We start from the raw sequence: 20389 nt of genomic DNA, 5'->3' as shown, positions 1-20389 counted from the left end.
TACGTATATGTGCAATGGGAATTATAAAACTGCCAACTGATTTAGGGTGTGGAATAGAGATTGGTGGTGTTGCATAAAATAAACTCCCCATGAATTATCTATGCTCCCTAGTTTATTTAAAGAGAAGAATTGAGTAAATCAAACAACCCATATAAAGGATCTTTCTTATGCTCACCCCTCCATCAACCTTTTGAGTTGTTTTGTCCACTTTTTTTTTTTTTTTAAAAGCAAGATTTATTAGCAACTTGCCATTCCTGGCTCTCACCAATGCATTCAATTAGTTTTCATAGAGGTCAACAGCTGTTATGTACTAAGATAGAAGTTGACCTATTGTTTTAAATGTCAAAGTGGCAATGTTTTAACCAAGACACCACTTCATTTTTCTCTCATGTGCAGTAGAGCAGAGCGGTCCGGGGCTCTATGGGCTCTCCATAATGTTGGAGATACAGGCTCGTTTTATCTTGTTGCCCAGATACTCTCAACATCATACTTCCATCCCACAGTCCAAGATAGTTACTCAGCTCCTGCCACCCCCATCCTTGGTCACAGCCAGCAGGACGGGGAAACGGGATCAGGAGGGCACTCTGGTTTCCCTGAAAGTCATGGTCTGTAAGTTGCATGCAAAGCTTCAGCCTACTTCCCACTGGCTGGAACACGGTCCCATGGCCATGCCTAGCTGCAAGAGAGCCTAGGAAATGTAAATCAATTACCGGTGGCCATCATCCAGCTGAAACTTGAGATTCTATTACCAAAGGAAGGGAAGGTGAGTATTTGGGAACAAACAGCAGAATCTCCCACAACAATTCTCTTTTTGATCTCCTATTTCATCTGTTTACATAATTTATAATTAGAATGATGCAATTCCAGTAGCAACAATAATAGGCATAATGAGATTTGTGAATAAATCTGACTTGGTAAACACACAACTCAAATATGGAAGCAGATATATACTAGAGTCAGGGTTGACAAACACTTTCTGGAAAGGGCCAGATAGCAAATATTTCTGGCTGTGTTGACCATCCAGTCTCTGTACTTAACTCTGCCATTACAGCTCGAGGGCAGCCACAGGCAATATGCAAATGAAAGAGCACAGCTGTGTTCCAACAAAATTTAATTTACAAAAACAGGCTGTAGGCTGGATGTGGCCTCCAGGCTGCACTGGTCTGCTAGGTTCAGGGTGTCATGGGCTTCAGCTGCGTCCTGTACCGCAGTGATGGAGAGATTATCCCAACAAGCTGACTGAGAACCTTTCAAGGAGCTTCTCCTACAGCAACACCTCCCATGTAACGTGTACACACCAAGTGCTGGGAACTGTATCAGGAGCTTCATCGTAGTATCTGCAATCCTCACTACAATCTGACAATGTGAGCAAATGCCCCCATTTTCCAGGTGAGAAAGCAGGCACAGGCACGATGGGGTAGCACCAGATCAGACCTTTCCAGGTCTTTCCAGCCCCAGCCCATCAACCGCCCAGGCCTGCTTAACAGTCGTGGGCTGAAAAACGGTCCTATTGCTAATCATAAAGGAAACAGAAGCATACAACTTCTTGCCAGGTTTCTGGTGAAAATGTTGAATGCCAGCTTTGACTTGTAAAGTAGTACAAGGAGAAAGGTTTCCCTCTGATCTTAAAATAATCCTTGCCCTAGAAGTTTATCCAGGATCTAGCAAAGAGGCATCTAACCTTCAGATTTTCCCTAGGGGAAGTTTCTACCCTCTCAAGCTTCCAGATACTGGTAACTACTGGGGTTGGGGAGAGTCAAGGTGCCATTAATATCGTTGAAAACTTTTAGGGTCTTTCAAAATAAAACAAACAGATTCTTCTCCCACTGTTCCCCACCCCCACCCCCCATCCGCACCTTGGCACAGTGTGCTTCACTCACATAACCATCTCCAAGCATGGCAGGTCACACTAATTTGTCATAACATTCTTTCCAGAACCTTCTCAACAAGGCCCCATAATCCTTATCAGAACCCCAGGCACCATTTCCAGTTTATAGGAGTTGGCACAAAAGAATGAAGCCATTTGCCATCAAACCGTCACACCTGCCTTACGGAACACAACAGCTTCCCATTTTCCCCTCTGCTGTGCCCAAAAAAGGGATTATCAGCTACTTCCTTTATCGTCTACGTCAATGTCTGTTGTATTTTAGTTTACTGAGCAAATCTCTTCTTGTTTCAGCAAGCAAGTGGGTTCATTCTAGGTTTATAACTAATCTAAGTATGTATTCCTTTTATAACAAAGTGCACACCTCAAAGCCTTCCTTCACAAAACAAATACACTTCTCAAAGAAAGTCTCCCACATTTTGAAAACTATGAGAAATTACAGCTATATAGAATTCATGTTCAGTTTAACTACTTTGGAAGGAAAGTTAACCACCACTCACATTACAAGCTACTCCAGAAACACTTCTGTTAACTTCTGAGAAAAAAGAGCCACGTTTAAACATACAAATGCCACATAATCTGTGGCCCTGCCTAGAACACTCTAAGACATAGACACTAGTAACTTCCAAAACATGCAAACACCTTTGTAATCCCCTCACCTTGTCTCAAGATGGAATTTACACGTTTAAGTTTTATAGGCATAATTTGAAGATAAAGATGGGTTTGTTTTCTTTTCACAATACAGCACTTGCCTATAGTTCAACTAAAACAGCACCGAGATGTCCCTCCTGACTCACCAAGCAGTGTTTGTGCGCGGCTGCTTGTTCTGTGTACAGCCAGCCAGAGGCCACATCATGATGGTAATTACTGCGCGACACTCCCTCCTCCTCAGGCACCACCCCGTGTGGGTGTCTGAGCTCCAGTCTCCACCCTGGAAGCACAGCACCCCTCATACACCAGTTACCACGGAGAGGGGGCTTTGGGGGTTCGAGCCTTTCCCTCACCTCTTCCCACATGTACATTCACAAGTGCAGTCCCCCGTCCAAGACAAAGAACTCACACTCTGGATTCCTCCCCAGAAATTGCAGAAACTACACAGCAACACCCTAAGAGCTCCCTATCTGGCATTTACCCAGCGGGGTGACAATCACGCTCAGGGCAGGCCAATCCCGCAAAAATGAGGCTACAGCTGGGGAGGTGGAGGGGCCTGGCAGACTACAGGAACCTCTTTTTAAGACAGGCAACAACACTGCTCTCTTGACCACCACCTAAACTGTGTGTGTCTCCCAGGGACAGCTGGGGCCCTCCCGCTGTTTCCCAATTTCTGCATCAGGACATTTTGTGACCTAGATGGACTGCCATGCATTACTGCATCTAGGTTTTGCCTCCAGCCTTTGCCAATGTGGATTCACAGACAAGCAGGTGGTGGAGGTGCGTGGTGTGAAGGTATAGGAGGAGCAAAGAAGTTAGAGAGAACAGATGCATGAGAGTCTGAGAGAAAAATCAGAAGAAACACAGGTTAAGAGTGGATCAGGGTTGGAACCGTTTCTGCCTGATTGCATCTCACGCAGAGGAGACACTGGATGAGGTCATATTACTCCGGCCAAAGACCCAGAAGCCAATATTCCCCCAGGAGGTCATTTTTATTTTCCCATTGAGTTTACTGGTGATTTCACAAGAAAGCTGAAAAAACATAAACAGAGTTTTAACTCACTTCTGCCTGAAGGTCCTTCCTCTGAGTTTGGGCTGGTTCATACACATGCTTACTAGGCTGCCACGTGGCCAACCAGCCCCAGAGACAAACTGAAATCCCTGGATTTGAGCCGAAGGAGAAGTTGGACTGCTGAAGACAATTCCTGATTTTCAAAGCAGCCTTTCTGTGGGCATTGCAAGCCGATGCTTCTCAAGCACAACATCAAGCATTGTCTTCCTCTCACCCTATCTCACCGTGACTGGCCTTCTCGAGAACGGAATCGCTTCTGTCCCCTTGTCCTAAGTTAGAAACCAGGTGAATGGAAGACTTCATTTTTGGTTTCTCCACATATAGGTACATATTTGACTTGCGAGTGGCCGAGGCTATTTCCTGGTAATTATTTTATCTCATTCCCTTCCTTAAAGGACTTTAGGTGGCTTATAAAGTTTATAGAAAACAAGGAATAAAATAAACACCGAAGGGAGCAGAGCCTGTTGGCCTGCCAGGTGCACCTGCATAAATGGAGGACCTTCACCCAGGAAGTGCAGCCCACCCAGGGCCCAGAGCTTGGGGGCAGCGCCTGGGGTGGTGTCACGCCCGCACTGGGTCTCTTCACTGGATGCCTTACATACAGCTATTACAGCCATGGGGGGGGGGGGGAGTGGCCCCACCAGGAATGGCGCTGAAGGGCCTGATGGGAAAGAACATAAACCCAGGGGAAGAAGAGTATACAAAAATGCATCCCAAAGGATTCCAGACACTTGCTAGAAGTGAGCTGCCATTTTACCTCCCGGTGACTATATCAGAGATGGAAATACAATCATTCAGAAGATTCATGGTGCTCATAAGATTAAAACAAACCAACTGGACAAGAGATACACACATGCCCTGAACCTGAACTTCCTCCTGTCGATACTCGGCTCACTGTCAGCTGCACTGGGCAGACAGCCTTGCTTCAGGCTAGAAGAGGTACGTTCACTTAACTCGGGTCTGTGACACAACACTCAAGCTCACCTGGATTAAAGCAGTCCTACGAAGGATTAAAATAATGTGAACCAAACACATGCCCCTTGTGACCGTACTCCAAACGTGAAGAACACGCAGACCATCCAGATCAGACCAACCAGTATGCACTGGGCAATTCTGCATCGACCCTGGTTGAGAACACCATCTAGTGAGAGCGGATGGATGGCACACACAGAGTACCTTCCACACACATTATGTATAATCAGGATATTCACAAGGATTAGGCCACAGATAGCAAGGTGTTTTCACTCAAAGTGACCTATTTGGTAGTGTTTAAGGCAATGTATAACTTACATAAATATTATTACTATTAACTGCTTTTTGAGGACTTACAATGAGGTATTAAATAAAGTAAATATTTAACGTGGATTGCTATATTTAAGCTATAAAATAAGTCTATAAAGTATTATTAACCCCATTTTACTGGTAAACAAAATGCAAGATTAAGCAAGATTAAGAAACTTTCCCAAGGTCACCCAGCTAGTAAATGGTGAGGCTAGGATCTGCAGCCAGGATTGGAAATAGCTTTGTCTAATTCCAAAGGCCATGCCTAGAGTCACTCTACACAACGGATGAAATAGATAAGTGTTTATGCGTTAAGATGTGAACTTCAAAGAAATGGAAAGTTATTCTATATAAGTAAGTATATTCATCAAGAAACTATACATTTCTCCATTAGAAAGAGATGTCATTGGTCAGCAATTTTTTCTTATTAAATTTATTGGGGTGACATTGATCAACATGATCATATAGGTTTCAGGTGTGGGTTTCTATGTTATAAGATCTGTATATTGCACTGTGTGCTCACCACCCAAAGTCAAATCTTCTCCTGTCACCATATATGGTCAGCAATTTTTTTTAGGCAAGGAAGCCAGATAGAAAGTTTTACCATAAATATATTTTCATATTTATATATATATTTTTTTTTTTCAGAAATAAAGGGATAGGGAGAGAGAGATAAAATTGAATCAGTAATGAGAGAGAATCACTGATTGGCTGCCTCTTGCACACCCTACACTGAGGATAGAGCCTGCAACCCAGGCATGTGCTCTGAACTGGGAATCAAACCGTGACTTCCTGGTTCATAGGCCAATGCTCAACCATTGAGCCACGTCAGCTGGGCAATATGGCAAAACAACTTTCAATAATATATTAATACTATATATAGAAAAAAACAAAAGGGTAGAATATTTTGCAGACATTAAAAAATGCTTCCAGATGTTAGAGGCCATTGGGAAATGCTCCAGAGAAAAATAAAGCAGCATACAAAATTGTATATATCAGCCCTGGCCAGGTGGCTCAGCTGGTTGATGCGATGTCCTATACGGCAAAAAAAAAAAAAAAAAAAAGGTTTCAGGTTCAATCCCCAGTTGGGTGTGTATATAGAAGGCAACTGATCAATGTTTCTCTCTAGCATTGATGTTTGTCTCTATCTCTCTCTCATATATATATATATTTCTCTCTAAAAATCAATAAACATATCCTCAGGTGAGGATTTAAAAAACTGTATATATCATATATAATTATTGTAACTTTGCCAAAAACATCTGTCCAAGGAAATACTTGAAAACAAATATTATTTTAGGGCAGCAAGGTACCAGTTGATCCTTTCTTCTTTTTAAAAAAAATATTTATTTATTTATTTTTATTTATTTTTATTTTTTTTGAGAGAGAGAGAGAGAGAGAGATGGAGAGAAAAAAAATTGATGTGAGAGAGGAACATAGATTGGTTGCCTCCCATACGCACCCCGACTGGGAATTGCACGTGCAACCTGGGTAATGTGCCCTGACCGGGAATGAACCGGAGACCTTTCGGTGCATCAGACTACACTCAATCAACTGAGCCACACTGGCCAGGGCGGTCCTTTCTTCTTTATATTCATTTTTCCCTACAGGTACTGTTTTATTTCTCCAAATGGGAAAACAACATTGTGTATGAGATTTGCCCCTCCGGCAAGCCCTTGAGCTCACATACCTTCTGTGGGACCCAGATTTACACAGTGAGAAGAAGCAAGACAACCAGGTGGATCTAGACACGAGTTGCCCACGAGTTGCCCATGAAGGGACAAAAGGCTGGGAGTAAGGAAAGCCCACACAATGGACTTTTCCTCGTAGGGACAGCTTCTGTTGGCAGCCCTGGGACAGGCCGGGGACAGCTCACCCCATGGCCCAACACACAGCAGCTATAGGGCTCGTTTGGTGTTGGAAACTAAAGAAACCTCCATCACATTTTAGGGATGACAAAAATCAGTCACCTGCTTTATAAACTAGAGATCAGCTTGAACAGGGGCTTGGGGAGCCACAAGGGTTTGGGAAGCATGCTGCCTGTTAGCTGGCGATTGAGACATCGGACACAAACAACCTCCGGCAGCAAGGACAGATTAGAATTCTTAATCAATTCCAAATATTAGCCCAGCTGGGTCAAAAGAGGATTTCAAAAGTGGTAAACAGTTCCTATGCTTGAGAGACATTTTCCAAGACTGTGCTGGAGGGTGGAAGAAAAAGAAGGCATTCGTTCCTTCAACAAGCCTTTCCTGAATGGCTGGTATGCCCTCAGGACGAGCGGATGAAGAAGATGCAGCAATGCTGGAAGGAAACGCTAACTCTATCAAAGTACACAGTCCTTGGAGCTGGAGCCACAGTCCTTGGAGAGCTGGAGCTGACCCCACAGGCTTTCCAGAACCAGCTCTGTGCACCTTTCCCAGCTCCACTTTCAGCGACCTCCTGGTCTTTCAACAAAAGCTAAGATAAGGGCTTCCCCTCCCCCAGAGACCAGCACACCAAGAAGGCCCAACCTCGAGCTCCTCTATTCCTCTCCACGCATCGCCAGCCACTCTCTCCTTTCTCCCTTGTGCCAACCATACTGACCTATCTGAGCCTCAGACCCACCCCGTGCGCCACCACCATATGACTATGTGTGTGTCTGTCCGCGCAGGCTCAGGAGTCAGCCGCCGCCTTCGAAGAGCAAGCCCTTCACGCCATGGCTGGGCGGCCTTCGCCTCTCTGTGCCTTTTTCAAAGCCAACAGCAGCGGAAGGACTTTTTCAGACATACAAAAGCTGGAGTAGGCTTGCTCATGGAAACCCACCTCACCTAAAGCTTGAGGTGGGGTGTGCTGGTTGGCTTTCTTGGTGAGGGTTCTCCTAGCCCAGTGATGGCGAACCTTTTGAGCTTGGCGTGTCAGCATTTTGAAAAACTCTAACTTAACTCTGGTGCCGTGTCACATATAGAAATTTTTTGATATTTGCAACCATAGTAAAACAAAGACTTATATTTTTGATATTTATTTTATATATTTAAATGCCATTTAACAAAGAAAAATCAACCAAAAAAATGAGTTCGCGTGTCACCTCTGACACGTGTGTCATAGGTTTGCCATCACTGTGCTAGCCTCATCTCATATTTTAAAAAAATAGTATCATCAAAGGATATGCTTCATCAACAATGTAAAATTAAGACTCTCATCAGGCCAACCTGAATTATTAAAACATCTGGATTAAAAACTATATTTAAATCAATTTCTTTTAAATCCTCCAAGAATAAAATCCAATGCAATTGCTAATGCCATTTTCAAATACTAACTAGGCCATGCATCTTCAAAGGGCTTCGGTTTTCTTAAATAAAACGGCCCTTCGAATATCCAGAGCCTAGATGGAACCTCGCCACTCAAGAGCAGAGCAAAAAGATCTGTGAGCAAATGAGATCGCCACTGTGGAGTTACAGTTTTAGAGGCTCAGTGGCCTTTTCCAATAGAGGTTTTAGGTTTTTACTATGTTATATGACAAGTCAAATAACCATGCTTTAGAGAATCCTACAGTAACAGCCAATATTTTGCTTCTTCATCGCTAAAATCGCATACTGTCCTTTCGATGATATTCCACTTATTGGTTAAACATGAGATTTGCGTAGAGCGTAAGCAGGTACTTTGAACAATCTAAAGACCAGCTGCTCTCTGTGATCCCCACAGGGGCCTGCAGCAGTGCTCTCTCCTGGTTCCATGGTTAGAAGACTCCAAGTCGCCCTCCCTCACTGTGGACCTGAGAAACCTGTCCAAAAAGAAGGACAGTGGAGCTTGTCACACACTCACAGGCCACCCCCAGATCACCCAATGGTCAGACTCACTGTATAAAATGGTTCTCTTTCTGTTATGATTCCAAGCACCTATGAAAGGCCTGGGAGGCCACGCAGGGGACCCAGTTATCTGTCACCCAATGGGTGACCCCACACTGCTCTGTAATAAACAGTGCTGTCTTTGAACTTCCACTGTAGCAGCCTCAATGCTTAGGTTTTCTTGATGGGTAATTTGTACTGATTTCTGAAACGCACATCCACCTAATTTCCAACTGTGGAATTAGTTATGTTCCCAAACTTAGCACTTTTACACCTCAGATTCCACATTTCCATGAGAGGTGATCAATGGTGCTGAAGTTCTCAGTCGGACTCACAAAAGCATGTTACCTAATAATGTCTCTGAAGGATTGAGGTGGCCCCACCCCCATCCCAACCCCTTCCTGCAAACCCTCGAATGACATCTCACCACCTTGACTGGCATCTACCCTCCCACTCTGGCCTATGAGATGCCATGGGCCCGGCCAGGCCTTCTCCTGCTCATTGCTCTCCACGCCTGCCTTTCTGTTCCTACAGGCAGCAATTTATCCCCCTCTCAGGGTCTGAGCTCACGCCGGGGCCTCTTCCAAAGCACCCCCTTCTCACATCCTCTCATGGCCAGCTCCTCACATCCCAGTGCCCAGGGCACCTCCTCGGAGAGGCCTCTGAACTACTCTTTCATACCACACACACACCAGGTAGTCGCCCACAGTACCCTCTGAAAATATCTTAGCCCTTATTTCTCAACGTGTTAAGTGTCTGTCTCCCCCTTTCAGACTGTATGCTCCATGAAAGCAGGGGCCGAACCCCGCACCCTACCACCTGGCGTAGCCACTGGCTTAGATGCTGCACTTGATAAACACATACTCAGCGAGTGTGTGCACATGATGACCTCGCCTGGAAGTGCGCCTAGAAGACACGTTCAGAACTCAGTCGTGGTAGCTGGGGTCCATCCCCCTTGCTGGCAGCTGGAATAGGGAATGTTTTACCTGTCCACATCCCTCCACCCAGTTACTAACCACATCCTGGTACTAACCACACCCAGGTGCTAACCACACCCAGGTATTAACGACATCCAGGTACTAACCACATTCAGGCACTAACCAACCACATCCAGGTACTAACCACATCCAGGTACTAAGCATACCCAGCTACCAAGCACACCCAGGTACTAACCACACCCAGGTACTAACCACATCCAGGTACTAAGCACACCCAGGTAACTAACCACATCCAGGTATTAGCCACATCCAGGTACTAACCACATCCAGGCACTAACCACATCCAGGTACTAACCACATCCGGCTACCAAGCACACCCAGGTACTAACCACACCAAGGTACTAACCACATCCAGGTACTAAGCATACCCAGCTACTAAGCACATCCAGGTACTAGCCACATCCAGGCACTAACCAACCACATCCAAGTACTAATCACATCCAGGCACTAACCAACCACATCCAAGTACTAATCACATCCAGGTACTAACCAACCACATCCAAGTACTAACCACATCCAGGTACTAACCACATCCGGCTACCAAGCACACCCAGGTACTAACCACATCCAGGTACTAAGCACACCCAGCTACTAAGCACATCCAGGTACTAGCCACATCCAGGCACTAACCAACCACATCCAAGTACTAACCACATCCAGGTATTAACCACATCCAGGCACTAACCAACCACATCCAAGTACTAACCACATCCAGGTATTAACCACATCCAGGTACTAAGCAACCACATCCAAGTACTAACCACATCCAGGTATTAACCACATCCAGGTACTAACCAACCACATCCAAGTACTAACCACATCCAGGTACTAACCAACCACATCCAGGCACTAACCACATCCAGGTACTAACCACATCCAGCTACCAAGCACACCCAGGTACTAACCACACCAAGGTACTAACCACATCCAGGTACTAAGCACACCCAGCTACTAAGCACATCCAGGTATTAACCACATCCAGGCACTAACCAACCACATCCAAGTACTAACCACATCCAGGTATTAACCACATCCAGGTACTAACCAACCACATCCAAGTACTAAACACATCCAGGTACTAACCAACCACATCCAGGTACTAACCGCATCGAGGGTGTGCACCGCTGCCTCCACGGTGAAGCTCCAAATCTGATGGAACGAGGGACCACGTAGCGCCAGGCTCTGGCCAGGGTCTAATTTTCCTCGTATTTCTTGATCCTGGGGGCTGCCCCCACTTTTTTCCTTCTTCTCCAGCTTCCTGCTTGGGTTTCTGCCTGCCTTAGTCTGCTACAGAATGGCATTCTTTCACACCCTCTCCCTGCATCCCCTGACCTTGAAACTGGGACAGAGCCCTGGGAGGTTGTTACCAGAGTGTTTATCACGGGGGACAAGCTAACAGGGAGGAGGAGGTCCCAGCAGGCGTGCTCTCGGACACACTTGCTGAGGGGAAAGGCTGGCCGTGAGGGCACAGAGCGGCCGGCACAGGGTGCCCCCGGCACACGCGTGAAGCTTCGTGCCATTTGGTTTCCACTTATTGAAAGCACTACATTCAGAGTTCGCTCCCTGACAGTCCCAGAGCAATTCAGGGCACCAAAGTCCAAAACGGGACCGAGGTAACACGAAGAAGCGGCGTGTGAGACTCCACCGTGGCCTGCAGCTCTCAGGCCCCAATAGCAAGTGTGGCCAGCAACCCGCCACTTATAGTTCTTTCTCTGTTACCCGTGGCATCCGAGGAGTCTTCCAGTGGCACTTCATCTCAAATTTAGCAAGAGTAAAACTCCCTCTCGAGAGTAACATTTTATTTCTAGCCTGGCTCCCAACGTTCACCCTGTCCAGGGTACCCTCTCTAGCTTTCTGCATAGATGGGGGGAAAACAAACATACGAAGCAAAGCTTATTGTATAGAAAACCATAAACTGTTCAGAGCGGGGAGTTAGCTCATCAAAATAAAACAGTGGGAAGTGGGGGTATATTACTTCAAAGGAGTGAGAGGGAGTTTCCCATTTTTAGCAAATATATTATCAGTCCTTGGTAATAATAATAATTATTAGATAGATATTTTTCCCTCTTGTCTGTGTGTCCTCTGTAACCAGTAAAACAAATTCTTCTAAAACAATCTATGTTTGTCGTTAAACATCACAAACTATTAGTTCAAAATATTTGTAATTATCTACAATTAATTATTATTTAATTGTGATGGTGTTCCATTTCATTAAGGCAACCCTTCTTACATTTCTGCCAAATCTCTCCCTTCAATGTCTAAAATAAGCAGGCACCCTAGGTATTTGTTGTAGTGGTCTATGAAAAACCCCATTCAAAATGCCTATTCTGTGCAAATTTCTATGCAGAGAGCTGGTGGGAATGCCAAGATGCTAAGAGAAAAGGAGAAAGTGCTGCCTTCAGAAATGCTGACGGCCATGGGGTGTGGGAGTGGGAGTGAGGTGACACACACAATACAGGTAGACCAAGCCCATCATCTCAAAACCAAGGCCGACATTTACATTTCTCTGAAAATGTTTTCTAAACTAGTTAGCTAGCCCCTGTCTTAACCTAGGCACTTTTATAAATGCTCTCCTCAAGGACTTGATTTAAGGTCTCATTTTATATAGAAAGTTGTTTTATTATCCAATTAAATATCAACTTAATGTCCCCATTTGTTGTCCTGGGAAGAAATCTGGATGAAAATTAAAACTAGAAAGCTACAGAGAAAAGTAGCTTTTAAGGACACAATTACAACTCATTACAATCAGCACAGACAATACACATACACAAGCGACACACACACATACTACATCATATAACCATGGCTGGAAAGGGCTTACCTTACAGAAAGTCACAACAAAAATACTGGCACCCCTGTTCATACAGAGCTACCAGTTTCCACCTTTTTTGACAATAAAATTGTCAACAGCCCCTTTTCCTTTTTAAACAGCTTTAAATGTATTTATTTTTCCCAGTGCAATTCCATGTTATATTAGTTCAGGTACACAGCCATAATGGTCAGACATTTACGTAACTTAGGATGTGGTCATCCCGACAAGTCCAGCACCCACCTGGCACCATAGTCACCACAATGCTATTGACTGACTATATTCCCTAGGCTGTACTTTACATCTTGTGACTATTTTGTAACTGCCAATTTGCACTTCTTAATCCCTAAACCTTTTTCACCCAGCCCCTCCACCCCCTTCCCATCTGGCCACCATCAGTTTGTTCTCTGTATTTGTGAGTTTGTTACTGCTTTGTGTTCTTTCTATTTCTTCATATCTGAATTTCCATGACCCTAATTAGAATTCCAATGAAACTGATTCATACAAATGTTGTTAATACAGCAATGGGGCTAGAAATGAGACCTTCGATATGGGCACCTGTGACAGAGGAATAATTGCCTGTTTTCTGTTCCATCTCTCTCCCCTCTCCTTAGAACCAGATACAATTAATGTTCTGCATATGGGCTTCAACTGAGCACATTTTAAAAGATAAGAACTGTTTGTTTTTAAGTGTTGTAATATCAAAACTGGTATATTGGTTTAATACTTAACCTTTATAAAACATTCAACAAGTCTTTAAAATGCAAATATTTTACAAAATGTTCACTAGCTTAGATTTCCAAGAACTATCATCTACAGTTAAAAATCAAACATCAAAAAATTCAAATAGACTTTACATTGTAGGAAGAAATACTTTTAAAAATTTCACACCATCACTTCCTCATTGAAGAAAAACACTTATTTACATATCTTTCTAAGGGTACATTAAATTAATTTTATGTCTCTTCCCTGCCAAAGAAAATTCAGTTTCCTGGAGTTAAGGGATTGCATTCTAATTCTTTTGTATTTTCATTTAAAAGTAGTCATAATATTTTTTTCAAAGAGAACTAGCAAATGAAATAGACTCAAGAAGAAGTAAATATATCATGTAATTACCTTTTGTCTGGTCCCAAGTCCTCACCTTCAGGCATGTCTGCCCTTTAAAAACGCTAAGAGAGGGGAGAAGGCTGCAGCACGTCCGTGCCCAAGGTTTCTTCTCCACTCTAACCCGACCACAGGAGGGAAAATCCCAGCAGTCAAGTTCTTTCCTTTTCGGAAAAAAAAAGCACTCCTCCCTTACTCAGAAAGTAGGTGTTTACAAACTTCCAACGCGCCTGCCTGCCGTGAATGAAGCTAAGAGCTGAGTTATTATGACTGTCCCCTTCTAAAAATAAACAGGTCACCTCTTACTCCCAGCACCGTGACAGGCAGCTGGGAGCAAGCTCGGCCCAGCTGCCCCGCATTTTCTGTCCAGTCGTGTGAGGAGGTGTCACCACCCAACTATTAACCTTTGTTGGGATGACCTCACCTAGGCCTGCCTACCCTTTCTTTTTCCTTTTTTTTTTCCTGGCATGACCAGGCACCCCACCGACGGGCACCGTGGCCACGGGGAGCTTGGAACTTCAGCCGGGCTATCAGGTCTCCAACCCCCAGGAGGGAGCTGGAGGGTGGAGAGCAAAATGGGCTGAACGTGCCAGAGCTGAGAGGTTTGTTTGTTCTGAGAACACTTTTGCCACTCGGCAAAAGAGCTCTCACTTAGGGGGAAAAAAATGCCCATAAACAATTATGTTTTGAGGGATCGTGTGTTGCATGAAAATCTTTCCTTAAGTCATTGAGACTTCTCAACTCAGAATAAGTTTGCACACCAATAGGAGCCCCTGTGCTCCTCTGGGCAACATGGTCTTTCCCACAGGACTCCCCTCTGCCATCAGGGAGCAGCCTGACATGGGACACAGCTCGGCTCATCACTACCTCAGAGTCATCCATCACTAGGTACCCTCATTTGCTGCCACTTCTCAGACCAGGACAAAAATCACTTCAATTCTTTTACCAAAAGGCTAAGAGAAAAAGTTTGTACCAAGGTGGTCAAAAGGTACAAATTTCCCTTTACAAAATAAGTCATGCAGCTGTCATGGACAGCCTGGTGACTATAGTTAATAATGTTGTATTGTATATTTGAAAGTTGCTGAGAGTAGATCTTAAATGTTCTCATCACAAGAAAAAAATTTGTAATCGTGTGGTGACGGATGGTAACTAGATTTGTGGTGGTCATTTCATAATATATACAAATATTGACTCATTATGTTATACACCCAAAACTAATATAATGTTACATGTCAATTAAAATAAATACTTCAATTTAAAAATAGAAAATATAGCTCCAGCCTCATTTAAAGGAGGGCAAAAGGCTAAAGAAATATTACTGAGATTCCTTTAGAAATATATCTTAAATGCTTTTTGCACACAAACTTGAAACTACTTTGTTTTCCTGATTGGTAACATTAAGTAAGGCAGTAAGCAAGATCTAATTATTAAGAAACACTATACCTTTCTTTTTTTAAAAAAAAATATATTTTATTGACTTTTACAGAGAGGAAGGGAGAGGGATAGAGAGTTAGAAACATCGATGGGAGAGAAACATCAATTAGCTGCCTCCTGCACACCCCCTACTGGGGATGTGCCTACAACCAAGGTACATGCCCTTGACCGGAATCGAACCTGGGACCCTTCAGTCCGCAGGCGGACCCTCTATCCACTGAGCCAAACCGGTTAGGGCTACCTTTCTTTTTTAAAAAATGCCTATATTCCATTGTCACGTTATAGCTGATCCTAGCAATACATCTATAGCTAATGTGTATTTCACATTTATGTTTCAGAGTGACTTCTAGTGCATTAAAGAACTGAAAAGTCAAAACAAATCACATCATCTGCTTTCCTGCGGTAGTGTTAACTATTTTGTGATACATGCATGTCACAATTCAAGACATTTCTTCAGTATTTCATACAAGATCTACAGTTGTTGACCTCAAAGTCGAAGGTTAAGTCGGTGCAGATACCTGCACACATAACTCAAAAACCGTTGACCTTGAAAGAAAACAGCCATCAGCAGAGCTCTGAAGAGCAAGCTGGGCAGGAGCCTCTCAGCACTAAAGCAATGGGCTGTGTTGTTAGAAATGTGAGGATTAAGGAACTTAAAGGTGAAGCACTGAAAATATGATCAGTGAGAATACTGCTGTACTTCTATTTAATCTTAACAAAAAGTGCTAATTCTCTAACTCTCAGTTCTGACCATTCTTTCCCATTAATTTTACCTTTCGTTCTCCTAAGTGTCTAGTTTACTACTTCTTGACTATCCGAGCCCAGCTGCTGCTGAACTTAGCTGCTGGTTACTAGAGACTGAGTATGTCCCTGAAAGCTGCCTCTCAAATTTAAAGGGCCGCTAACTGATTGGTGCGGCAACAGCTGAACTGCCCATTACTACCATGAAATAGCGACTAAAACATTTCCTTTAAGCACTCCTTCATGCATTTTGTACTTACTGGCTTCCAACAAGAAAAACAAGCAAACCAAATCTCATACACACAGACAACAGTATGGTGGTGACCAGAGGAAAAGGGGAGAAGGGAGTAAGGAGTAAAAGGGGCCAAATATATGGTGACAGAAGATGACTTGACTCTGGGTGGTGGGCACACAATGCAATATACGGATCATGTGTCATGGACTTGTACACTTGAAACCTATGTAATCTTATTCACCAATGGCACCCCAATACACTTAATATAAAAAAAATTACTGCTTCAACCATGAATTCCCCTTTGGTATATTCATGTTCATTACTGAAATCAAAGGACAAGAAGGGAAAACACGGATAGCACAGACAGACTGACATAGTGGGTGGCTTCCTCGCATCAAGGCCGCCTTCAGCCCTGCGGGGGTTGGGGTGCCAAGGATTCCCTCATCACTGCTGACCTGAAGTCCACTGGGCATCCTGGAGAATAGGACAGGGAGAGCCCCCGAGGGCCACAGACACTGAAACAGGCTCAGCAAAGTGAGGTGATCTGCTGTTGAGAGAATTACAGACCCGAGTAACTCTTTTGATGACTGGTATAACATAGCATTTGGGGTGGGGAAGCTTTTATCGCTTTGAAAGCCAGAAATGTAGGACAAGTCTCAGTAGGATTCCACCAAGTAGAAAGGAGAGGGGACCGTCTTAGTGGTGTGGCACGTTGTTTACCCGTCATTACCAAATGCATCATTGACACCATGTACATACAGGGTCATTCGATCCTTTAAAAAATTTTTTTAATCTAAGGGGGGGGGGACATGTAAACTCCACAAATAACACATCTGCCCACTCACTCAGCAGGACGGTGGGTGACAGCGGATGGGGAAGAGCAGGAAGTGACATGAAGTGAGTACAGGAGTAGCCTCGGGAAACAGGGAGAGGGAAAGCGGCCCTTCAGCGACTGCTTAAGGAAGGACCACATGAAACGAGGCTGGTGCTCTGACCTCATGCGCCATCACCCTACGTCACTGGCTTGTTTTTTATTATATCCTGTGTTTACTGAGACCCATTTCATTGCACTAAACGCGGTCCCTACAAACTCTTGTTTGTGATCCCCCTCTCTGAGGCGCTGTAGTCACCTGAGATTGGTTTTGTTCCTGCCTACTTACTCATTCCTTCTCTTCTTAAAACATAGTTGATATGCTTCTGTATCAAGCCAATTTCTTTCTTGATCTCCTCTTCTTCTCATCCTTCCCCAACTCCTACTCCATCCAAAAAACTCTATAAAACTCCAACAGAAGTACAGACACTGGTAGAAATCAAATTCCCTAGGGGGCCAAACGTTACCATTGGTTCAAGCTTACCTCCACAGCACACACCTGTTCCTGAATAGTTTTGCTTGCTTATGTAAAGCCCTCTTCAAAGGCTCTATGTATATTTCAGGGGCAAAGGTCTTTGGTTCCAAGAAATTTAGGACACATAGCCAGAGGAGAAAAAGAAGTCTGGCAGACCTCACTGCTTTTAGCAAGCATAAGGAAATGGAAAATTTCTAAGATCACGAATCCTAGAAACAGAGGTCTTTGTGGGCTGTAAAAATCTGGACCGACTGAACAAGAGTGGCACACAGCTCAAAACAAATCTTATCTCTTGAGCTTAAAAATACAATGCAAGATAGAGGGCAATAATAACCTTCAGTTTAACTATGAATTACGTAATACGTCTGTTATATGTTGATCTTCCTTATCATATGTTCTGCAGATCAATGTTAAAAATTACTTTTCATTCCTACATAGCACCTGATAGGATGCTTCTTGGCTAACGTTTACCCAGGGGAGAAGCCAAACTGCACTGGAGACTTTCCGCCTGCCTAGGCCTGCAACAGGGAATCATTATTTCCAGGTTAGTTTTGAGGTGATGGGTTGGGTGGCCAGAAAGCCTCCTTCTATCCCTTTTCCTTTGCACCAAGTGACACCATTGTGGTCTTGGCTGGCTGAGCTCCGCCTGCTGACCCAGCCTTGGTTGGGGATGAGAAATCCCTTCAGACATTGAAAGAATGTCTCCTCCCAGCAATGGTATTTGAGGAAATATGCTCCCCGGCCCAATATCCTACAGCCTGGAGGCATTTTTGAAGAGGAAGCAGCCCCTTTAGCAGCTTTTGTTATAAGAAAAGCTGAGCATCTGCAAATCCTGGTAAGTGGGAAAGAAGTCAGCCTTGACTTAAGAGACCTCATAACTGCTTCTCGTAGAAGGGCAGACCCCGCCAACAACTTCATGGGCAGGTCTCCTTAGTGCCTCAACCACTCTGTCCGTCTGTCTGTCTGTCTGTCTGTGTCTGTCTGTCAATAAATCTGGCCTCTCAGAAACATGATGTATCTCCTTCATGCCACCTCAGGGTTCCAAATGATACAACTTGAAGGTGTCTCATAAGTGACTTCATTCCCACCAGGTCTGAGGAAAACGCCTTCAATGAACAGCAAAAAGGACGAAATCCAAAACCTGAACCCTGAAGAGCCTCAGAAGAGAACCCGGGCCCAGTGAGACTCTGACGAGGTTAATCCCCAGTTTCCTGTCTCCACAACCATTCCTCGTGAGGGGTTTCCTCCAGCACCTCTCTCCTATAAGCATAACAAACTTGCTTTATTTTAATGAACTTTTTGTTTGGGTAGAATTTTAGCTTTCTAGAACAGTTGCAGAGGAAGCACAGGGAACTCACATGTACCCCTCACCCAGCTCCCCCTGGGTCAGCATCTCTCACTTCCACAGTATGTTTGTGGAAACTAAAAACCAACATTGGTACATTCGTCGGAACTAAACTCTGAACTTTGTGTTTCACTAAGGTCCTTCTTCTCTTCCAGGACCCCATGCAGGGCACCAGATGCAATCAGACATCGTATCTCCTTAGTCTACTGTGGTCTAAGATTTGCTCAGTCTTTTCTTGGTTTTATGACCTTGACAGTTTTGAGGAATATTTTGTAGACATAGGTATTCTGCAGAATGTTCCTCAGTTTGAATTTGTTTTGTTTCTTACACGTAGACTGAGGTTATGGGTTTGGGGGAAGAAAACCTCCAAGCTGAAGGACCCCTCTGATTACATCACATCACATCACATCACATCACATCACATCACATCACATCACATCACATCACATCAGGGGCTCATGGTATTGATACAGTTGCTCAAATTGTTCCAGCCACAAGCTCCTCCTCTAACCCCTTAAGAGATCAGGAGAGGCCACCTCTTGGCCCTGTTGACACTGCTCCATTAGACTTGCCCAACTATGCACTGAGCCCAGTGTTTACCACAATGCACCCAGTCCCCTCTAAGACTATCTGACTTCCTTCCACCCTACGTCAGCACCAGCCACCAGGCGACACCATGTGAACCCAGAAGGAAGGTGGCCCGACACAGGGGAACAAAAGGCTGTACCCACACACGTGCGCCCATCTCTAAGGACACACACAAGACAGGGCACTCGCTGCAGGTGCTCCCGCCTCTGTGGGGCGCCAGATGCTGAGAGCCGTGTCCTCGGAGGTGAGCTGTGTGCACACGTGAGCTACCACCAGTGTGTTCTTCTGAAAGCCTTGGCAACTTGCCATCTTTTCCCTCACTCTGATAAAATTTCCAGGATTGAAACCAAGTTCAGATTTCCTTTCCGCGTGTGCTATTCACCTTGCCTTTCATGTTTCTTTCCTATTTTGAGTATTAGAGGAAGTCCGCAGTTTAAAAATGGAAACGAGACTTGGCCTCTTTAGCTGTACCCACTTTTAGCATCAAACCGTGGCAATGCCATACACACACCTCATCACGGGTTCTCTCCGCGGATTCACGCCGCCAGGCACTGCTCTCAGTCTGCTCATTTACAACTAATGTCAAGTTTTTATCTCAAACTTGACTTTATATTTTTTAATAAGACAATAAAATCTGTGGGGGTCAATGACCTATTTAAGACTCCTCTTGATACAGCTTAAAATGGAAACGTCACCTCAGTCCTAAATAGAAGCGAAGAGTAAGGGCCACGCTGTGTCAGAGCTGTGACCTCGGCCAGGAAACGTGTTTTCCACACCATCCGTGGATGGATGTGCAAGGAGGTGGGGGGCACTGTGCTTACACATGTCTTCTAGGATGATGAGGTCCCCTTCTCCCCATGAAAGTGCAACTGTTTTCAGGTGAGGAGATAAACAGGGAGTCTCACCAACAATGAGAAATAGCTCTTTTTAAGGGCTTCACAATAACATAGACTTACAAACTCTAAAGGCAGAGTAAGGCTCTTCCTGGGACTTCAGCCTGAGAAACAGGCTTCAGTGGACGAGATGGTGCCTTTCTTGGCCCTGTGTGTCCACGGCCCCCAGATATTTGTGGCAGC

The 20389-nt window shown here is 44.4% G+C and overlaps 1 protein-coding gene across 5 annotated transcripts in view; it reads right to left on the bottom strand.

Annotated features, from left to right (window-relative positions):
• Positions 1-20389, bottom strand: part of RETREG1 (reticulophagy regulator 1) — a 104229-nt gene that overhangs the window by 26800 nt on the left and 57040 nt on the right. Inside the window, exon 1 of one of the 5 annotated variants that reach the window (XM_059694753.1) lies at positions 13637-14101. The exons of 2 other annotated variants lie outside the window; for them this stretch is intronic. In XM_059694753.1, the coding sequence (XP_059550736.1) occupies positions 13637-13671 (35 nt within the window). In that variant the 5' untranslated portion in view covers positions 13672-14101. Of the gene's footprint in view, positions 1-3599; positions 3662-10815; positions 10838-13636; positions 14102-20389 lie in introns of those variants that run through there. 2 more of the 5 variants (XM_059694754.1, XM_059694752.1) reach the window with 2 other exon arrangements.

This window comes from Myotis daubentonii, chromosome 4 (assembly GCF_963259705.1).
Source record: "Myotis daubentonii chromosome 4, mMyoDau2.1, whole genome shotgun sequence".
NCBI classification, from domain to species: domain Eukaryota; kingdom Metazoa; phylum Chordata; class Mammalia; order Chiroptera; family Vespertilionidae; genus Myotis; species Myotis daubentonii.
The sequence above is the reverse complement of the archived record's forward strand: the minus strand, read 5'-3'. Positions and strand labels throughout refer to the sequence as shown.